The sequence below is a fragment of the Symphodus melops genome, assembly GCF_947650265.1.
Source record: "Symphodus melops genome assembly, chromosome: 4".
NCBI lineage: Eukaryota > Metazoa > Chordata > Actinopteri > Labriformes > Labridae > Symphodus > Symphodus melops.
The window spans coordinates 468230-483175 of NC_136694.1; the positions used below are offsets into that span (position 1 = coordinate 468230).

The 14946-nt window shown below is 46.1% G+C and overlaps 2 protein-coding genes across 2 annotated transcripts; both read right to left on the reverse strand.

Moving 5' to 3' along the window:
- Nucleotides 1-4976: 4976 nt before the first annotated feature.
- LOC306823062 (odorant receptor 131-2-like) lies at nt 4977-5960 on the reverse strand (the record flags this gene model as incomplete). Its single annotated transcript, XM_079342427.1, has 2 exons — nt 5865-5960; nt 4977-5789 (listed from the first exon to the last, which is right to left on the reverse strand). The coding sequence occupies exons 1-2, from the start codon at nt 5925-5927 to the stop codon at nt 4977-4979; spliced, it is 876 nt and encodes a 291-aa protein (XP_079198553.1). The 5' UTR covers nt 5928-5960.
- A 4582-nt stretch (nt 5961-10542) lies between these two features.
- Nucleotides 10543-14859, reverse strand: LOC306823063 (odorant receptor 131-2-like; the record flags this gene model as incomplete). The annotated part of the gene is made up of 3 exons (XM_079342428.1): nt 14797-14859; nt 12346-12517; nt 10543-11310 (listed from the first exon to the last, which is right to left on the reverse strand). The coding sequence occupies exons 2-3, from the start codon at nt 12487-12489 to the stop codon at nt 10543-10545; spliced, it is 912 nt and encodes a 303-aa protein (XP_079198554.1). The 5' UTR covers nt 12490-12517; nt 14797-14859.
- Between the last annotated feature and the right edge of the window lie 87 nt (nt 14860-14946).

A 14946-nucleotide genomic window follows, 5' to 3' on the forward strand; every position in this document is an offset into this window, starting at 1 on the left:
TCTGCTGAAGATTTCTGCCTGTTAAAAGGAATTTTTTTCTTGCCACGCTATGATGGATTCAGCTGGGCTCTTGTAATATAGCCATCAGTAAGGTAACTCCGGACCTTCAGGCATACAGGCCTTAGTCAGTTCAAGTGGACGGCCCGGAGGCCAAACAGACTCAGGGAAGAGTTCTGGGGGTTGGCCAGGAGGCCGAGCAGACACAGGAGAGAGTTCAGCTGGGCGGCCCGGAGGCCGAGCAGACACGGGAGAGAGTTCAGCTGGGCGGCCAGGAGGCCGAGCAGACACAGGAGAGGGTTCAGGTGGCCGATCAGACCTGGCAGACAGTTCAGGCGAGCAGCCGGGTGACCGGCCAGTGAAGGGCAGGACCTTCTCCAAGGGCCCAGGAGCCAGCCCGATCACAGACGAAGGAACGTCTGCTGTCGGCTGGACTGCCGAGGAGGAGACGTCAGGAGTCGGCCGGACCGCAGAGAAGGAGACATCAGGCGTCGGGAGGACGTCAGGCATCGACTCGACCGCCGAGGAAACGTCGGTGCCGGCCAAACCAGCGTGGAGACGTCGTCGGGCATCGGCCCGAATGCCGAGGGAACCTCAACTTGATGCCGACGGCGGTCAGCAGGCACGGGGACAGGAAGCTGACCACGCTCTCCCGGAACAGGGACAGGAAACAGACGGCACTCTGCCGGAGCTGGTGGCAGACAGCGCTCTGCCGGAACGGGGACAGGAAGCAGACAGCGCTCTGCCGGGACTGGTGGCAGACGGCGTTCTACAGGGACAGGAAGCAGACAGCGTGCTGCCGGAACAGGGACAGGAAGCAGACGGCGCTCTGCCGGGACTGGTGGCAGACGGCGTTCTACAGGGACAGGAAGCAGACAGCGCTCTGCCAGAACAGGGACAGGAAGCAGACGGCGCTCTGCCGGAACAGGGACAGGAAGCAGACGGCGCTCTGCCGGAACGGGGACAGGTAGCAGACAGCACTCCGCAGGCACAGGGACAGGAAGCAGATGGTGCTCTGCCGGGACTGGTGGCAGACGGCGTTCTACAGGGACAGGAAGCAGACGGCGCTCTGCCGGAACGGGGACAGGAGGCAGATGGCGCTCTGCCGGAACAGGGACAGGAAGCAGACGGCGCTCTGCCGGAACAGGGACAGGAAGCAGACGGCGCTCTGCCGGAACAGGGACAGGAAGCAGACGGCGCTCTGCCGGAACAGGGACAGGAAGCAGAGGCTCTGAGGCACCATGAGGCTGAAGCCTGGACTGAGGCCTGAGTTCTACTTTGGGCCGAGGCTCGGATTGAGGCCTTGTGGAGCACAAAGGTAGAGTCACTGCTGGGCTAGGCAACCGGGAGCCATGGCGGCCTCTCTTCCTTGGGCCTCCGCGGTTCCCAGTAAAAATGGCCAGGCGGGTGCCAGTCCATGGAGACTGCTCAGAAGAAGCAGTGCTCCGGGCCAAACGGAAAATATTTTGAAAGTAAAGTATTTTAGAAACACCGTCCATAGAATCAAAATCTTCTGCTGGGTCCATTACTGGTCGGTTCATTCTGTCACGTTCCGGGTAGGAAACAGGGAGGGGAGGACCCAAGTCCCCAATAACCAATAATCTATTTTAACAAAAAGGCAAAAACAAAAACTTACTTAGAAAAACCAAAATCCAAAAACCAGGAGGCGAAAACACAGGGAGCAGGGAGAAGCAGCAACCAAAGACGACGACATACGAAAGACACTGACAATGACAATGAACCGACCAGAAACTGAGGCAAACACAGAAACTAAATGGACATGGGGTAATCAGACGCAGGTGAGACTAACGAGACAGGTGAGGAACATCAGGGTCATCAGAAAGGCAGGAAACACAAGGAACAAAGAACACAAGACCAGAACACTGAGGACAAGTACAAAGTAAAACCCAACACTGACACCACCACCAAAACCAGATCTACAAAATAAAACAGGAAACACCAAAGACTAGACTTAAAACACAAGACAGGAAATAAACTAACAGGCAACATAGGAGGACACAAGGATACAGGGAAACACACTGAAGACTAAAGTAAACCACACTAGGAACATAGATACACAGAACACGAGGGAAATAATGAACTGAAACAGGATTAAATACAGAATAAAAACCAAACCATGACAACAATGAGCATGTTTACCTGCTCTGTCGTTAATGTTAACAGACAAACAGGAAGCTCCTTTACCTGCTCTGTCATTAATGTTAACAGACAAACAGGAAGCTCCTTTACCTGCTCTGTCATTAATGTTAACAGACAAACAGGAAGCTCCTTTACCTGCTCTGTCGTTAATGTTAACAGACAAACAGGAAGCTCCTTTACCTGCTCTGTCATTAATGTTAACAGACAAACAGGAAGCTCCTTTACCTGCTCTGTCTTTAATGTTAACAGACAAACAGGAAGCTCCTTTACCTGCTCTGTCGTTAATGTTAACAGACAAACAGGAAGCTCCTTTACCTGCTTTTATAAAGTGTCTCCAGATAACGCCTGTTATGAATTGACGCTATATAAATAAAGATTGATTGATTGATTGATTGATTGATGTGTGTGTGTGTATGGATGTGTGTATGGATGTGTGTGTATTGGTGTGTGTGTGTATGTGTGTGTGTGTGTGTGTGTGTGTGTGTGTGTATGTATGTGTGTGTGTATGTATGTGTGTGTATTGGTGTGTGCATGGATGTGAGAACCCTACCAGTAGTCTGCACCTCTGTCCACCTCCTGTCTCCGTGGCGTTTCTAAAAATCCAAAACATTCCCACAATCTTTGGTTTCAGTTTGGCTCGTGGTAAATTGAGAATCTCAACTATGCTTTTAGTTTTGAATTGGAACATGGCTTCTACTGCAGCCTATTGGCTTTATCATGAACTGCACCACAGGTGTTGTGTCTTTAAAAAATGTAGCTGACAGGTGGTAGATTGACAGGTGGGCGCCATGTAACAGTTTGTCAGGAAGCTTAAAACCCGCCTCAGCTCTCAGCCTGTCGTTAGCTTGACTCAAAGTTAGACAGCATTTCCAGCATGGAGACCGCCATCCATGGGACTCCAGCGCCCCCTTCAGGGATACACGGGTGATGTCACCCAGGCTTCAAACATTCATATTTCTATGGTTCAGACCTGATTTGAACCTGTTTACGACGAAATGCCATCGTAGAGATCCCATCAAGACAGGGTGAACTGGAAGCATGACTCAGCACAGTACCTAGCTTAGTCTTACTCATATGCTGACATTTCTGTTTCCATTCATCATCTTTAAACTGGACTGTTCACCTGTTAAATGGAGGTCTGTCTACAGCCATACTCAGTCAGATGGAGTTCATGTTTGCTATCATCCACTCTCTAAACCCTTTGTCTGCTTGTTTGAGGTAAAGGAGAAATGTTTTACAAATAGCTGTAAATAAATACCAACGTTATCTTTACTAAAACTTTATTCATCGGTTTTCATACATCCAACAATTTTACTGCACAGGTTATCCAGCCTTAAGACAAACAGACTTAAAGTCCAGTTCACTGATTTTGCTCCTATTGAAGCCCGTACAAACTCACTGCATTTATTTGGCATAACTTCCTGTTTTGTTTTTTTCATCCAGACCCGTTTTTGTCATGCCATTCCGCCTTAGGATGGAAACACACAAGAAGGTTTTAGGACTTCACAAAGGTCAGGGGGCGTGTCTTCATTCAAGGTCCGTCGTATTCCATTTTTTTTGTGTTGTCGCTGCGATTACATTATTGGTCCCGATAGAGTTGGAGGTCTGGAATTGTGAATATCAAACATGTCTGATATTTAGGATTACTGGTCAGACTGCAAGGACTCCCCACCGACCTGGAGAGGGCAAGCCACCTTTTTCCGGTCGAGAACCATGGCCCCAGATTTAGAGGTGCTGATCCTCATTCCAGCCGCCTCACAACCGGCAGTGAACCGTCCCAATGAGCGCTGGAGGTCCAGGTTTGATGGAGCCAACAGGATCACATCAGCCGTAAAAAGAAGAGACGAGATCCTGTGCTACCCACACCGGACTCCCTCCGGCACCTGGCTGCGCCTAGAAATTCTGTCCATAAAAGTAATGAACAGAACCGGTGACAAAGGGCAGCCCAGCCGGAGGCCAACGCGCACCGGGAACAGGAGCTTGGAGCATACTCTTGGAGCACCCCCAACAGGACGCCACGGGGGACACAGTTGAACGCCTTCTTCAGATCCACAAAGCACATGTGGACTGGTTGGGCAAACTCCCATGAACCCTCGAGCACCCGATGGAGAGTGCAGAGCTGGTCCAGCGTTCTATGGCCAGGACGAAAACCGCATTGTTCCTCTTGAATCTGAGGTTCGACTAACAGCCGGATCTTCCTCTCCAGTACCCTGGAATAGACTTTCCCAGGGAGGCTGAGGAGTGTGATTCCCCGGTAGTTGGAACACACCCTCCGATCCCCCTACTTGAAAAGAGGGACCACCACCCCGGTCTGCCAGTCCAGAGGCACTGTCCCCGACCTCCACGCGATGATACAGAGACGTGTCAACCATGACAGCTCCTGCACATCCAGAGACTTAAGATACTGTCTGTTGTTGTTATTATTTTGTATTTATTTGCATTGTGTTTTTAATTCAATGTAAAGTGTCCTTGAGTGCTATGAAAGGCGCTGTGAAATAAAATTTAGTGAGTACTGGGTTCTTGTTCACGAGTGGGAAGAGGATGGAGCGTGAGGTCAACAGACGGATCGGTGCAGCGTCCGCAGTCATATGGTTGCTGTATCGGTCCGTCGTGATGAAGAAGGAGCCTAGCCGAAAGGGGAAGCTCTCGATTTGCGAGGGAAGTCTGGGCATCTCTGCCTAGACAGCGGCCCCTGAGACCGGCACTGGATAAGCGGCAGAAAATGGATGGATGGATGGTCAGACCACCTCCGACGGAATGCTGACTGCCTCAAGTGGACACTCGAGGAACTGCAGCGTATTTCATGACTGTCTTGACTTTCAGTTGTGGAGGTTGTCGCTGGGTTTGGACTCAGTCCAGGGTTTAATGCTTGTTCTCACTGTGCAGAGGAGATACTTCATTAAATGCTGTCGAAACATCTGATCTCGAAGGCCGTACACGATGGGACTGATGAACCGGGGAAGGACCTGGATGATGATGTAGGACACAAAGACTACATGTATATAATGTTTAGGAAACCAGCTCAACAGAGACCTGCTGATCAGATTGTAAACATATGTGAGAATAGACAACAGCAGCTGGAAACCATGGAGCAGGATTGTATTCCTGGCCTTCTTTGCATCTCCATCAGCGGATTTAGCTGCTGTGAAGATCATCACATACGTGTAGAAGAGTGTGAGCCAAACACCAATCAGGTAGACTGTGTAGCAGACGTCCTTCTTCTGCACGTATATGGGGTGTCTGAAGACAGAATGAGTGTCACAGAATAGAACAGAATGAAACACCTGCACGGGCTCCGTTGCGAGGAAGATAAAGACGTCGGGCAGTGCTGAGACGGCGCTCAGGGCCCAAATCCCACCAATCAGAACATATGTTCTTTTGACCGTACACAGCTCAGCGTGCCTCAGAGGTAAACACACAGCGATGTAGCACTCCATCGCCATGACGGCTAAGTTGAGCGGAGTGTTGAGAGTGGTGAAGACGGCCAGCGTGATGATGAGGCAGCAAAGTGAAGCATTGATTCTATAGAAGATATAACTGAAGACAAACAGGCTGATTGTTGTCGTGAGCTGGATCATATCGTTCACCACCAGGTGGACGAACAGGATGTAACGAGGATTCATGTTTAAAACCTGAAGGAGACAAGAAGACATTCTGTAATAAAGCTGAAGCTGGTTTCAGGGGTTAAATCACAGAAACATTCTGACCTGCTGCTTCCTGAAGGTGTGGATCATGTAGCTGATGGTTTCACCCAGAACTAAAATGATCATATTTTTGGCCACAGCTTTGCTGTAAGAGTCTCGATAACTCATAGCATCTGTCACGTTGCGGACGTCAGATGAGGCGTTCATGGAGTTCATCTGACGCCTCTGTTGGAGACAGATCAACATTTAAAGGTTATATTTCGGTGCATGCTGTAGCTCTAAACCTCAAACACAACATACTGGAACTGGAAACAGGACTCAAACGTTTTATTTTCTCTTCAGGCTTTCCGTCCCTAAAAAGTTACAGTACTGTTACTGTACTGTACATGGATGTGACGTGAGCAGCTCAGACCAACCTATTTGGCGAGAACACAACGGTGGATTTATCTTTTTTGCATTCCTAACCCGGTCGAGAAAAGGTGGTTTGCCCTCTTCGGGTCGGTGGGGAGTCCTTGCCCCAGGTGGAGGAGTTTAAGTATCTCGGGGTCTTGTTCACGAGTCGGGGGAAGATGGAGCGCGAGATCGACAGACGGATCGGTGCGGCGTCTGCAGTCGGCGTCTGCAGTCATGCGGTCGCTGTATCGGTCCGTCGTGGTGAAGAAGGAGCTAAGCCGAAAGGCGAAGCTCTCGATTTACCGGTCAATCTTCGTTCCTACCCTCACCTATGGTCATGAGCTTTGGGTCATGACCGAAAGAACGAGATCTCGGATACAAGCGGCTGAAATGGGCTTCCTCTGTAGGGTGGCTGGGCGCACCCTTAGAGATAGGGTGAGGAGCTCGGTCACCAGGGAGGAGCTCGGAGTAGAGCCGTTACTCCTTCACATTGAGAGGAGTCAGTTGAGGTGGTTCGGGCATCTGGTCCGGATGCCTCCTGGACGCCTCCCTAGGGAGGTGTTCCGGGCATGTCCCTCCGGGAGGAGACAGGTAGACCCAGGACACGCTGGAGAGACTATGTCTCTCGGCTGGCTTGGGAACGCCTTAGGGTCCCACCGGAAGAGCTGGAGGAGGTGTCTGGGGTGAGGGAAGTCTGGGTGTCTCTGCTTAGACTGCTGCCCCCGCGACCCGGCCCCGGATAAGCGGCAGAAAATGGATGGATGGATGGATGGCATTCCTAACCCCAGAAAATCCCCCCACCGTCGAAACAAAAGGCACATCTGATACAATATTTTGTCTCCCCCAGAAGTGTTGTTGTGTAAAGCCAGCAGTCCAGAGTCCAAACATTACAGACAACATTACTTTGGGCCTGATGTACTAAACGTTTGCTTGTATTAAAACGTGTGCAAACTTGATACCACCAGCAACAACATGCTATATGATCTACTGACAGGGTGCAGTGAGGACTACATCTTTCTTATGAGCAAAACAACACGTCTTGTCCCTTTAGTACGTTTGCCTTAATGAATGTGCAACATGAGGCCTTTTTGCCTCAGTGTGCAAAATACTGGGAGGAGAAAATACAAAGAAGTTAAGTTAGTACACGGTGTGATTTACCAAGCCAGGCAAACATTGAGGTGATTGTGACTTTCTAAATTTAACCCTTTACAGGAAACTCATTGAAATACTTTGAAATTCAAAAATTCAACCTCACAGTTATTCAGGGACATAACAGAACTTTATTTCTGTTATAACATTTAAAAAAAAATCTAAGTGTAATAAACATTTACAAAGCTACCATATTTGGTTCAAATGCCACAATAGCAGGATCAGTGACGTAGGGTGATCTCTTCTGATTGGCTGAGTGAGGATCACATGCTTCTCGACCTCACTGAGGTGCAGAAGGCTGGCCATGTGTAATGTTTGGGTTAACACTTAACGTGTTAATCCAGGAGCACAATCTGTTTCCCTCTTCTCACCAACATTTTAAACTGAGCATTTCCTTTTTCTCGGGTTGCACGTTTTACAAAGACATCTATGTCCGATCAGACACAGCGCTGGTCTTGGCAATAGTCCGAGTGTTGCACCTGAGCGCCGTGCCACAGCTCGCACTTCCTGCGCAATGTTTGACAATTCATTCGAAAAATGAAGGACAGAAAAGAGAGGCCACGTTTAATGCCGAGGTTTTCTGATAAGCCAAATGTTATTTTTGTTATACTCAGATTTATCTGCTAAAACTCGAAAATTCTATACAGTCACTTGCCTCTCTCACGTGGACTTTAGTACTCTTTAATTAGGATCTCAGTAAATCAGGCCCTTAGTGTTATAAAATAAAAGTCTGACAGATAAATTAAACTTTGAGTTGAACTCTGTCAGATGTGATCTGTTGCTGCTCTCTGACCTCGGCAGAATAAACTCTAAGATAATCCAGTCTGTCTCACGATTTCCAGCAGAAACCTCCCCAGGATGAACTTTAAAGAGTTTCCATCAATGTTCCTTAAAAAGCAGACCATCTAAGTTCAGAATGAAAGTTTCACACAACAATCTAACAACAGATAATTCTCCTGAAAGTAGCAAAGATTCATTAGACTGATGCTGAGATCACAGCTAACACACACGATCAGTTGTTGAATTCACAACATCTGGTGAATCAAACTTAAACTCTGTGAACAAGAGGAGGCCCCACGATTCGATATCTTCTCCATACTTGAATCACGATTCTACATATTGTGAGATAACTTTTCCAAACGCTTTTTATGTCCACAAGATGAATCAAAATCCAGAAGTGTTTTGTCAGTGGAGCCCACAGACTGCTGTGATCCAAGTCAAACCCTGTAAACGGCTGCATGCTACCATGAAGGGTCTGTGTACAGGTGAGAAAGTGTGACAGAGTTTACCTTTAAGTCTAACATTTAAAAACAGGATCTGCACGACGTGTTGAGTTCTTATCAAGACAGTGAGACTGGCTAACGGTGTCTGATTCAATAAATCTGTTTCCATAAAGAGCGACCGTGTGCCCGAGCGTCGTCACTGCCTTTCAGTTGTTCCCCCTCCTCCGATCTGCACACCTGTCACACACTCAGGTGTGTCATGATTCTAGAAACGTGCTGAATTTAAGAACTCAGAACAGAAGTGTTGTGTTAAAGCAGTTAACACCACACACAGTTTAAAGAATAGAGACCACAGTACAAAGAGTAAACAGCATTATGACAGCGAGCAGCTGTTTTAACTGTCCTACCTGAGACGCCGTCTGTGAGGCTCCACTTTCAGAAGTCTGATGGCTTTTTATGAGGAGGCTGCAAGAGTTCTGTAGACTGGCAGAGTCTGCATCACTGTGACATCCAGAAACATCCAGTGAACTCAACTTATTCATCAGAGGCCTGTCAGTCAACCATAACACTACTTTACCATCAGTGTGTGAATGTGTATGAATGGATGAGTTAATACTGATGGACTCTGCAGCAGCCTCTACCATCAGTGTGTGAATGGATGAGTTAATACTGATGGACTCTGCAGCAGCCTCTACCATCAGTGTGTGAATGGATGAGTGAATACTGATGGACTCTGCAGCAGCCTCTACCATCAGTGTGTGAATGTGTATGAATGGATGAGTTCATACTGATGGACTCTGCAGCAGCCTCTACCATCAGTGTGTGAATGTGTATGAATGGATGAGTTCATACTGATGGACTCTGCAGCAGCCTCTACCATCAGTGTGTGAGTGTGTATGAATGGATGAGTTCATACTGATGGACTCTGCAGCAGCCTCTACCATCAGTGTGTGAATGTGTATGAATGGATGAGTTAATACTGATGGACTCTTTACTCTGCAGCAGCCTCTACCATCAGTGTGTGAATGTGTATGAATGGATGAGTTCATACTGATGGACTCTTTACTCTGCAGCCTCTACCATCAGTGTGTGAATGTGTATGAATGGATGAGTTCATACTGATGGACTCTTAACTCTGCAGCAGCCTCTACCATCAGTGTGTGAATGTGTATGAATGGATGAGTTCATACTGATGGACTCTTAACTCTGCTGCAGCCTCTACCATCAGTGTGTGAATGTGTATGAATGGATGAGTTCATACTGATGGACTCTTTACTCTGCAGCAGCCTCTACCATCAGTGTGTGAATGTGTATGAATGGATGAGTTCATACTGATGGACTCTTTACTCTGCAGCAGCCTCTACCATCAGTGTATGAATGGATGAGTTCATACTGATGGACTCTTTACTCTGCAGCAGCCTCTACCATCAGTGTGTGAATGTGTATGAATGGATGAGTTCATACTGATGGACTCTTTACTCTGCTGCAGCCTCTACCATCAGTGTGTGAATGTGTATGAATGGATGAGTTCATACTGATGGACTCTTTACTCGGCAGCAGCCTCTACCATCAGTGTGTGAATGTGTATGAATGGATGAGTTCATACTGATGGACTCTTTACTCGGCAGCAGCCTCTACCATCAGTGTGTGAATGTGTATGAATGGATGAGTTCATACTGATGGACTCTTTACTCGGCAGCAGCCTCTACCATCAGTGTGTGAATGTGTATGAATGGATGAGTTCATACTGATGGACTCTTTACTCTGCAGCAGCCTCTACCATCAGTGTGTGAATGGATGAGTTAATACTGAGGTATTTAGATTTGAGATTGTGGTATCCTTTTGTTTCTAAACGTTACATGATGAGCACGTTAGTTGAAGAATAGTGGAGTTAATGAAGAGAAGGAGTGAGAGTTGTGCAAAGTTTTACTTTATTATTAGGAAATACCTCCTTACTTTTTGTAAGTTCTGAATGGTTATCGGATGGTGACTTTACAAAACAGATACCTTTTCAGGTACCTCCGGAAAGTGTTGTCTCGTACACCGTAAATTATTGGACTAATGGATCTGGGCAGGATTTGCACAATAACATAATAAGCAAAGAGACTGTCTGTATAGTTTTGAGGAAAACGTTGCCTGAGAAAAGATAATAATGGAGGGCCTATATATTTTCCCATACCCAGCAGCAGCTGGAACCCGTGCAGAAGGATGGTGTTTCTGGCCTTGTTAGCATCTTTGCTAGCTGTTTTTGCCGTGAACAGAATCCTACAATACGTGTAGGAGATAGTGATCCAGACTGCAGCTAGAAGCAGTGAATGTACGACATCTTTCTTCTTAACTAAGAGCGGATTTGGAAAGGCCACTACTCTGTTGCAGAACACTCGGGAGCTGAAGAAGTCCAGCGGCTCGGTTGCTAACGTGACGAACAGATCAGGAAGAACAGACAAAATGCTCGTGATCCAGATCAGACTGATCACAATCAAGGTTCTCCTGATGGTGCAGATCTGCACGTGGCGGAGCGGCATGCAGATGGCGATGTAGCACTCCACCGCCATGCAGGCCAGGTTGAGAGGCGTGTTATCGGTGACGAAGAGAGTTAGCAGGATTATGACCCAACAGACGGGGACATATATTCTGTAGATAGTGTAGCTGATGATGAACAGGATGACAGTCAGCGTCACCTGGATGGTGTCATTGACCACCAAGTGAATGAAGAGGATGTATCGAGGGTTTCTGTAGAAGATCTGAGGGAGAGAAGCAAAATACATCTGTGAAGGTTCCAGTCTTTGACGCCATGGTAGTTCACAGTTACATCCAAGAGACAACGGGACCTGGTTCAAGATTCAACCAGGTCCAGTTAGCTTTTGGTTTTTGACTTTGAACAACCATAAAATGTGCAAGTGGAAGGTTAAAGAAATGGGAGAAGCCTCACTTTTAGTACCCAAAGGCATATATATGGTAACTCTTAACGGACTACAGTACCCAACTTTAACACAACATATCACCTTCACAGATTCTCTTCCCACAGATAACATGTGCCTAATGTTGCCATGGTTGGTTTGGACCAGTAGAGGGCTCCAGTGGGTTTGTACTCTGGTCGGATGAGCGGTTTTGTCATCCCAGGCCTCGTGACCACCTAGCCTTTGTTTTTCTGAGCGCCAGCGTCTTTTTAAAATGGCTTTCTATGAGGGGAGAACGTTCACAGAAGCAGACGGGCGGCCCAGAGAAAAAGCACAACACGTGCTCAAGGTGAAAATCGTCCAACCTTTCATAAAGGCGCTGTTGAAGTCACTGCTAACTACTGATCGTGTCTTGTACCCACAACCTCCTCGCTTTCTTCTCAGTGCATAAACGCTTCATGTGAGCGTTCATGAACACACAGCCAAGGCTTTTCTACAGACGCAGGTGGACACAGGGCTTAAAATGTTTCCTCTCAGCTCCTCAGTGATCTATAAAGCTGTTGACTTTGTAAGCTAACAAACTGCTGTTAAAAAGCCACTATGGCGCAAGCTAACACTAGCATACTTGGACTGGCAGCGTTTTAAATTTGGTCTGCAGTAGCCATTTTAAACACTAGCATAACAGCATAACAAATATTTTAAAACTGAAAATAATGTCATTTTAATCGTGAGTAAAAACAGTGAAATCAAATTTCAGCGTTTAATCCAGATGTTAAAAAATGAATTCTTTAACAGCTCAAATAATAACGCATCCTGACACACATTTTAAAGACCCTGACCCTCCAACAGTGAAATGGTTTAACCCGGCCGCGGTCATACCTGGTGTTTGCTGAAGGTGTAAAAGAGGCTGGCATTGATGTAGTTGATGGAGATCCCCAGAAACACGATGATCACGTTCTTGGCGACGGCTTTAGAGAGAGAATCTTGATACCGAACGACCACCGTTGTGTTGGCCAATGACATGATCAGCTCAAATATTACAAAGTCCTTCCTAGAAAGGAGAGAGCATCATATTAGTTTAATGATGTTCGTAATCAATGTCATAACACTGAATTTATCAGGTCACAATTTAAAGGAGTGGTATGTAACTCTGACACCTGGAGTTTAAAATGGGTACTGCAGTCTAAACATTGTCGAGAGCTGCAGCATCCTGTCCCGTATTAGACAGCAGCCTCTACCATCAGTGTGTGAATGTGTGTGAATGGATGAGTTAATACTGATGGACTCTTTACTCTGCAGCAGCCTCTACCATCAGTGTGTGAATGTGTGTGAATGGATGAGTTCATACTGATGGACTCTTTACTCTGCAGCAGCCTCTACCATCAGTGTGTGAATGTGTGTGAATGGATGAGTTAATACTGATGGACTCTTTACTCTGCAGCAGCCTCTACCATCAGTGTGTGAATGTGTATGAATGGATGAGTTAATACTGATGGACTCTGCAGCAGCCTCTACCATCAGTGTGTGAATGTGTAGGTGTGACCTGTGGTGTAAAAGACCTTTGAGTCATCAGAAGTATAGAACAGAAATATAAAAATCTATTCTCCATTTTCACAGACTTGCAGGACAAGAAAACGTTTTACTTAATAGTATAATGTCTCCCTTTATAGTTTTTTATATTGTTTATTTAAAACACAAATTATGTTGCTCTTCTATTTGTAAATTATTTCCTTTTTGGTAGAGTTGAGAAGTGTTGTGCTGTCCTACCTGTGCAAATGGCCATAAACATGAACATGTAATCTAAGCTACCTTCTCTGGTCCAATCAGATCCAGAGCATTCAGGAGCAGAATCTAAAGTTAGAAGGAGGACATACTGGCTGCTGCATTGTTGTCAGAGAAGCTTCAACACAGCAGGTTTCCTTCATGATCACAGAGGAAGAGAGCAGCTCTCTGATTGGCTGACTGATCACAGAGGAAGAGAGCGTCATCATCTCTCTCCACAGCTCAATTAAAGAGGATTAAACAACACTTAATTCCAGAAATGGGCTTTGAAGAAAACTTGATTTTCTCTCAGAACATTGAAGACAACATGAGCAGACGTGTTCCCCTCCTCACTCGTCTTATTAACATCAACAAAGCATCAACAGAGAAGTGTGCACGTCTGCGTTTTCATGATAATGAAGGGCTCCATGTGCCATTATCCCACTATCACTTTATTATGTAGTACATACACTTGGCTTTATAGTCAAATATTATATTTATTACTGCATTATAGTTCTGTTATATCTGTTCATTACATATATGCATCATGTCTGATCACATCTTAGTCTGATCACTGTCCACTTATATCTGTTTCTGCACTACAGTTCTGTTTATACCTGTTTACATCATATACACCTGTTCACGTCTGTTTACATCATGTCTGTTTGCATCATGTCTGTTTACATCATGTCTGTTTACATCATGTCTGTTTACATCATGTCTGTTTACATGTTTGCTTTACATGCGTGTCCTTTTACTGTCCTCTGAATCTAACTCTGTAGTTTGTTTTTAACTTGTACAAACATCTAGACACTTTACTCTCTGCTCTTCCTTCTATCTAACTCTGTGATTTTATATTCTAACTTTGTACTAACACTCTTAAAACTTATTCTTCTTTGACACTTTATTCTTTGTTGACTCTTATCTTGGTTAAAGGTTTTAGCATAGCTGCACTGTCGTTCATTTACTGCTCTGTGTGCTCTTGAATTTCCCCCCACGGACAAATGAAGTTGTTTGAATTTGAATTATGAGACATGTTGTAACATTAGTAATAAGCTGGTGAGCCACTGTGTGGTATGTACAGGCTGGTTTACTGATTCACATCACACAGCTCACAGCTTCACTCATAACACAAGTCAGTGATATTCAGAAGCTCAGAATCAAACATTTCCCCTCCTTAGAGCCAGCTGTCAGTCACAGCCTGACCAAAGACAAACTCTGTGATTAATGTGAGGGAGAAGCTTCAGAGCGTGGAGCTGTCAGCAAGACACACAACTCATAAAAGTCCCCACAAGAAGAGAAATCAAGACATCACTGAGTAAAAACACAACAGGACAGAAACACGTAAATCTGTTCGTTCCTCAACATCAACCACGCTCGACTAAACCAATCCTTCAGTTTGAAGAGAATGATGTCTGAGCAAAGGGGCTCAACCAGGAGGACATGTTCAAGGACAGAAACACGAATCACATGTGACAGAAGAGTTATGAAAAATCCACATAAACAAGAAGACGTCAGTGTTTGTGTTTGAGGCAGGAGCGACATGAGAGAAGAGAAGCTGGTACTTACCCAGTGCATGCAGTAAGACGAGCACAGCAACAACATGGCTTCAGTCAGTCTCTCACTTTATAAATGGTGTCTCACCATCCACTGTGAATACTACTGGACAAATCCTGCAGTGACGTCTCCCGTCTGTTCCTGCAGGGGGTTCACACCTGT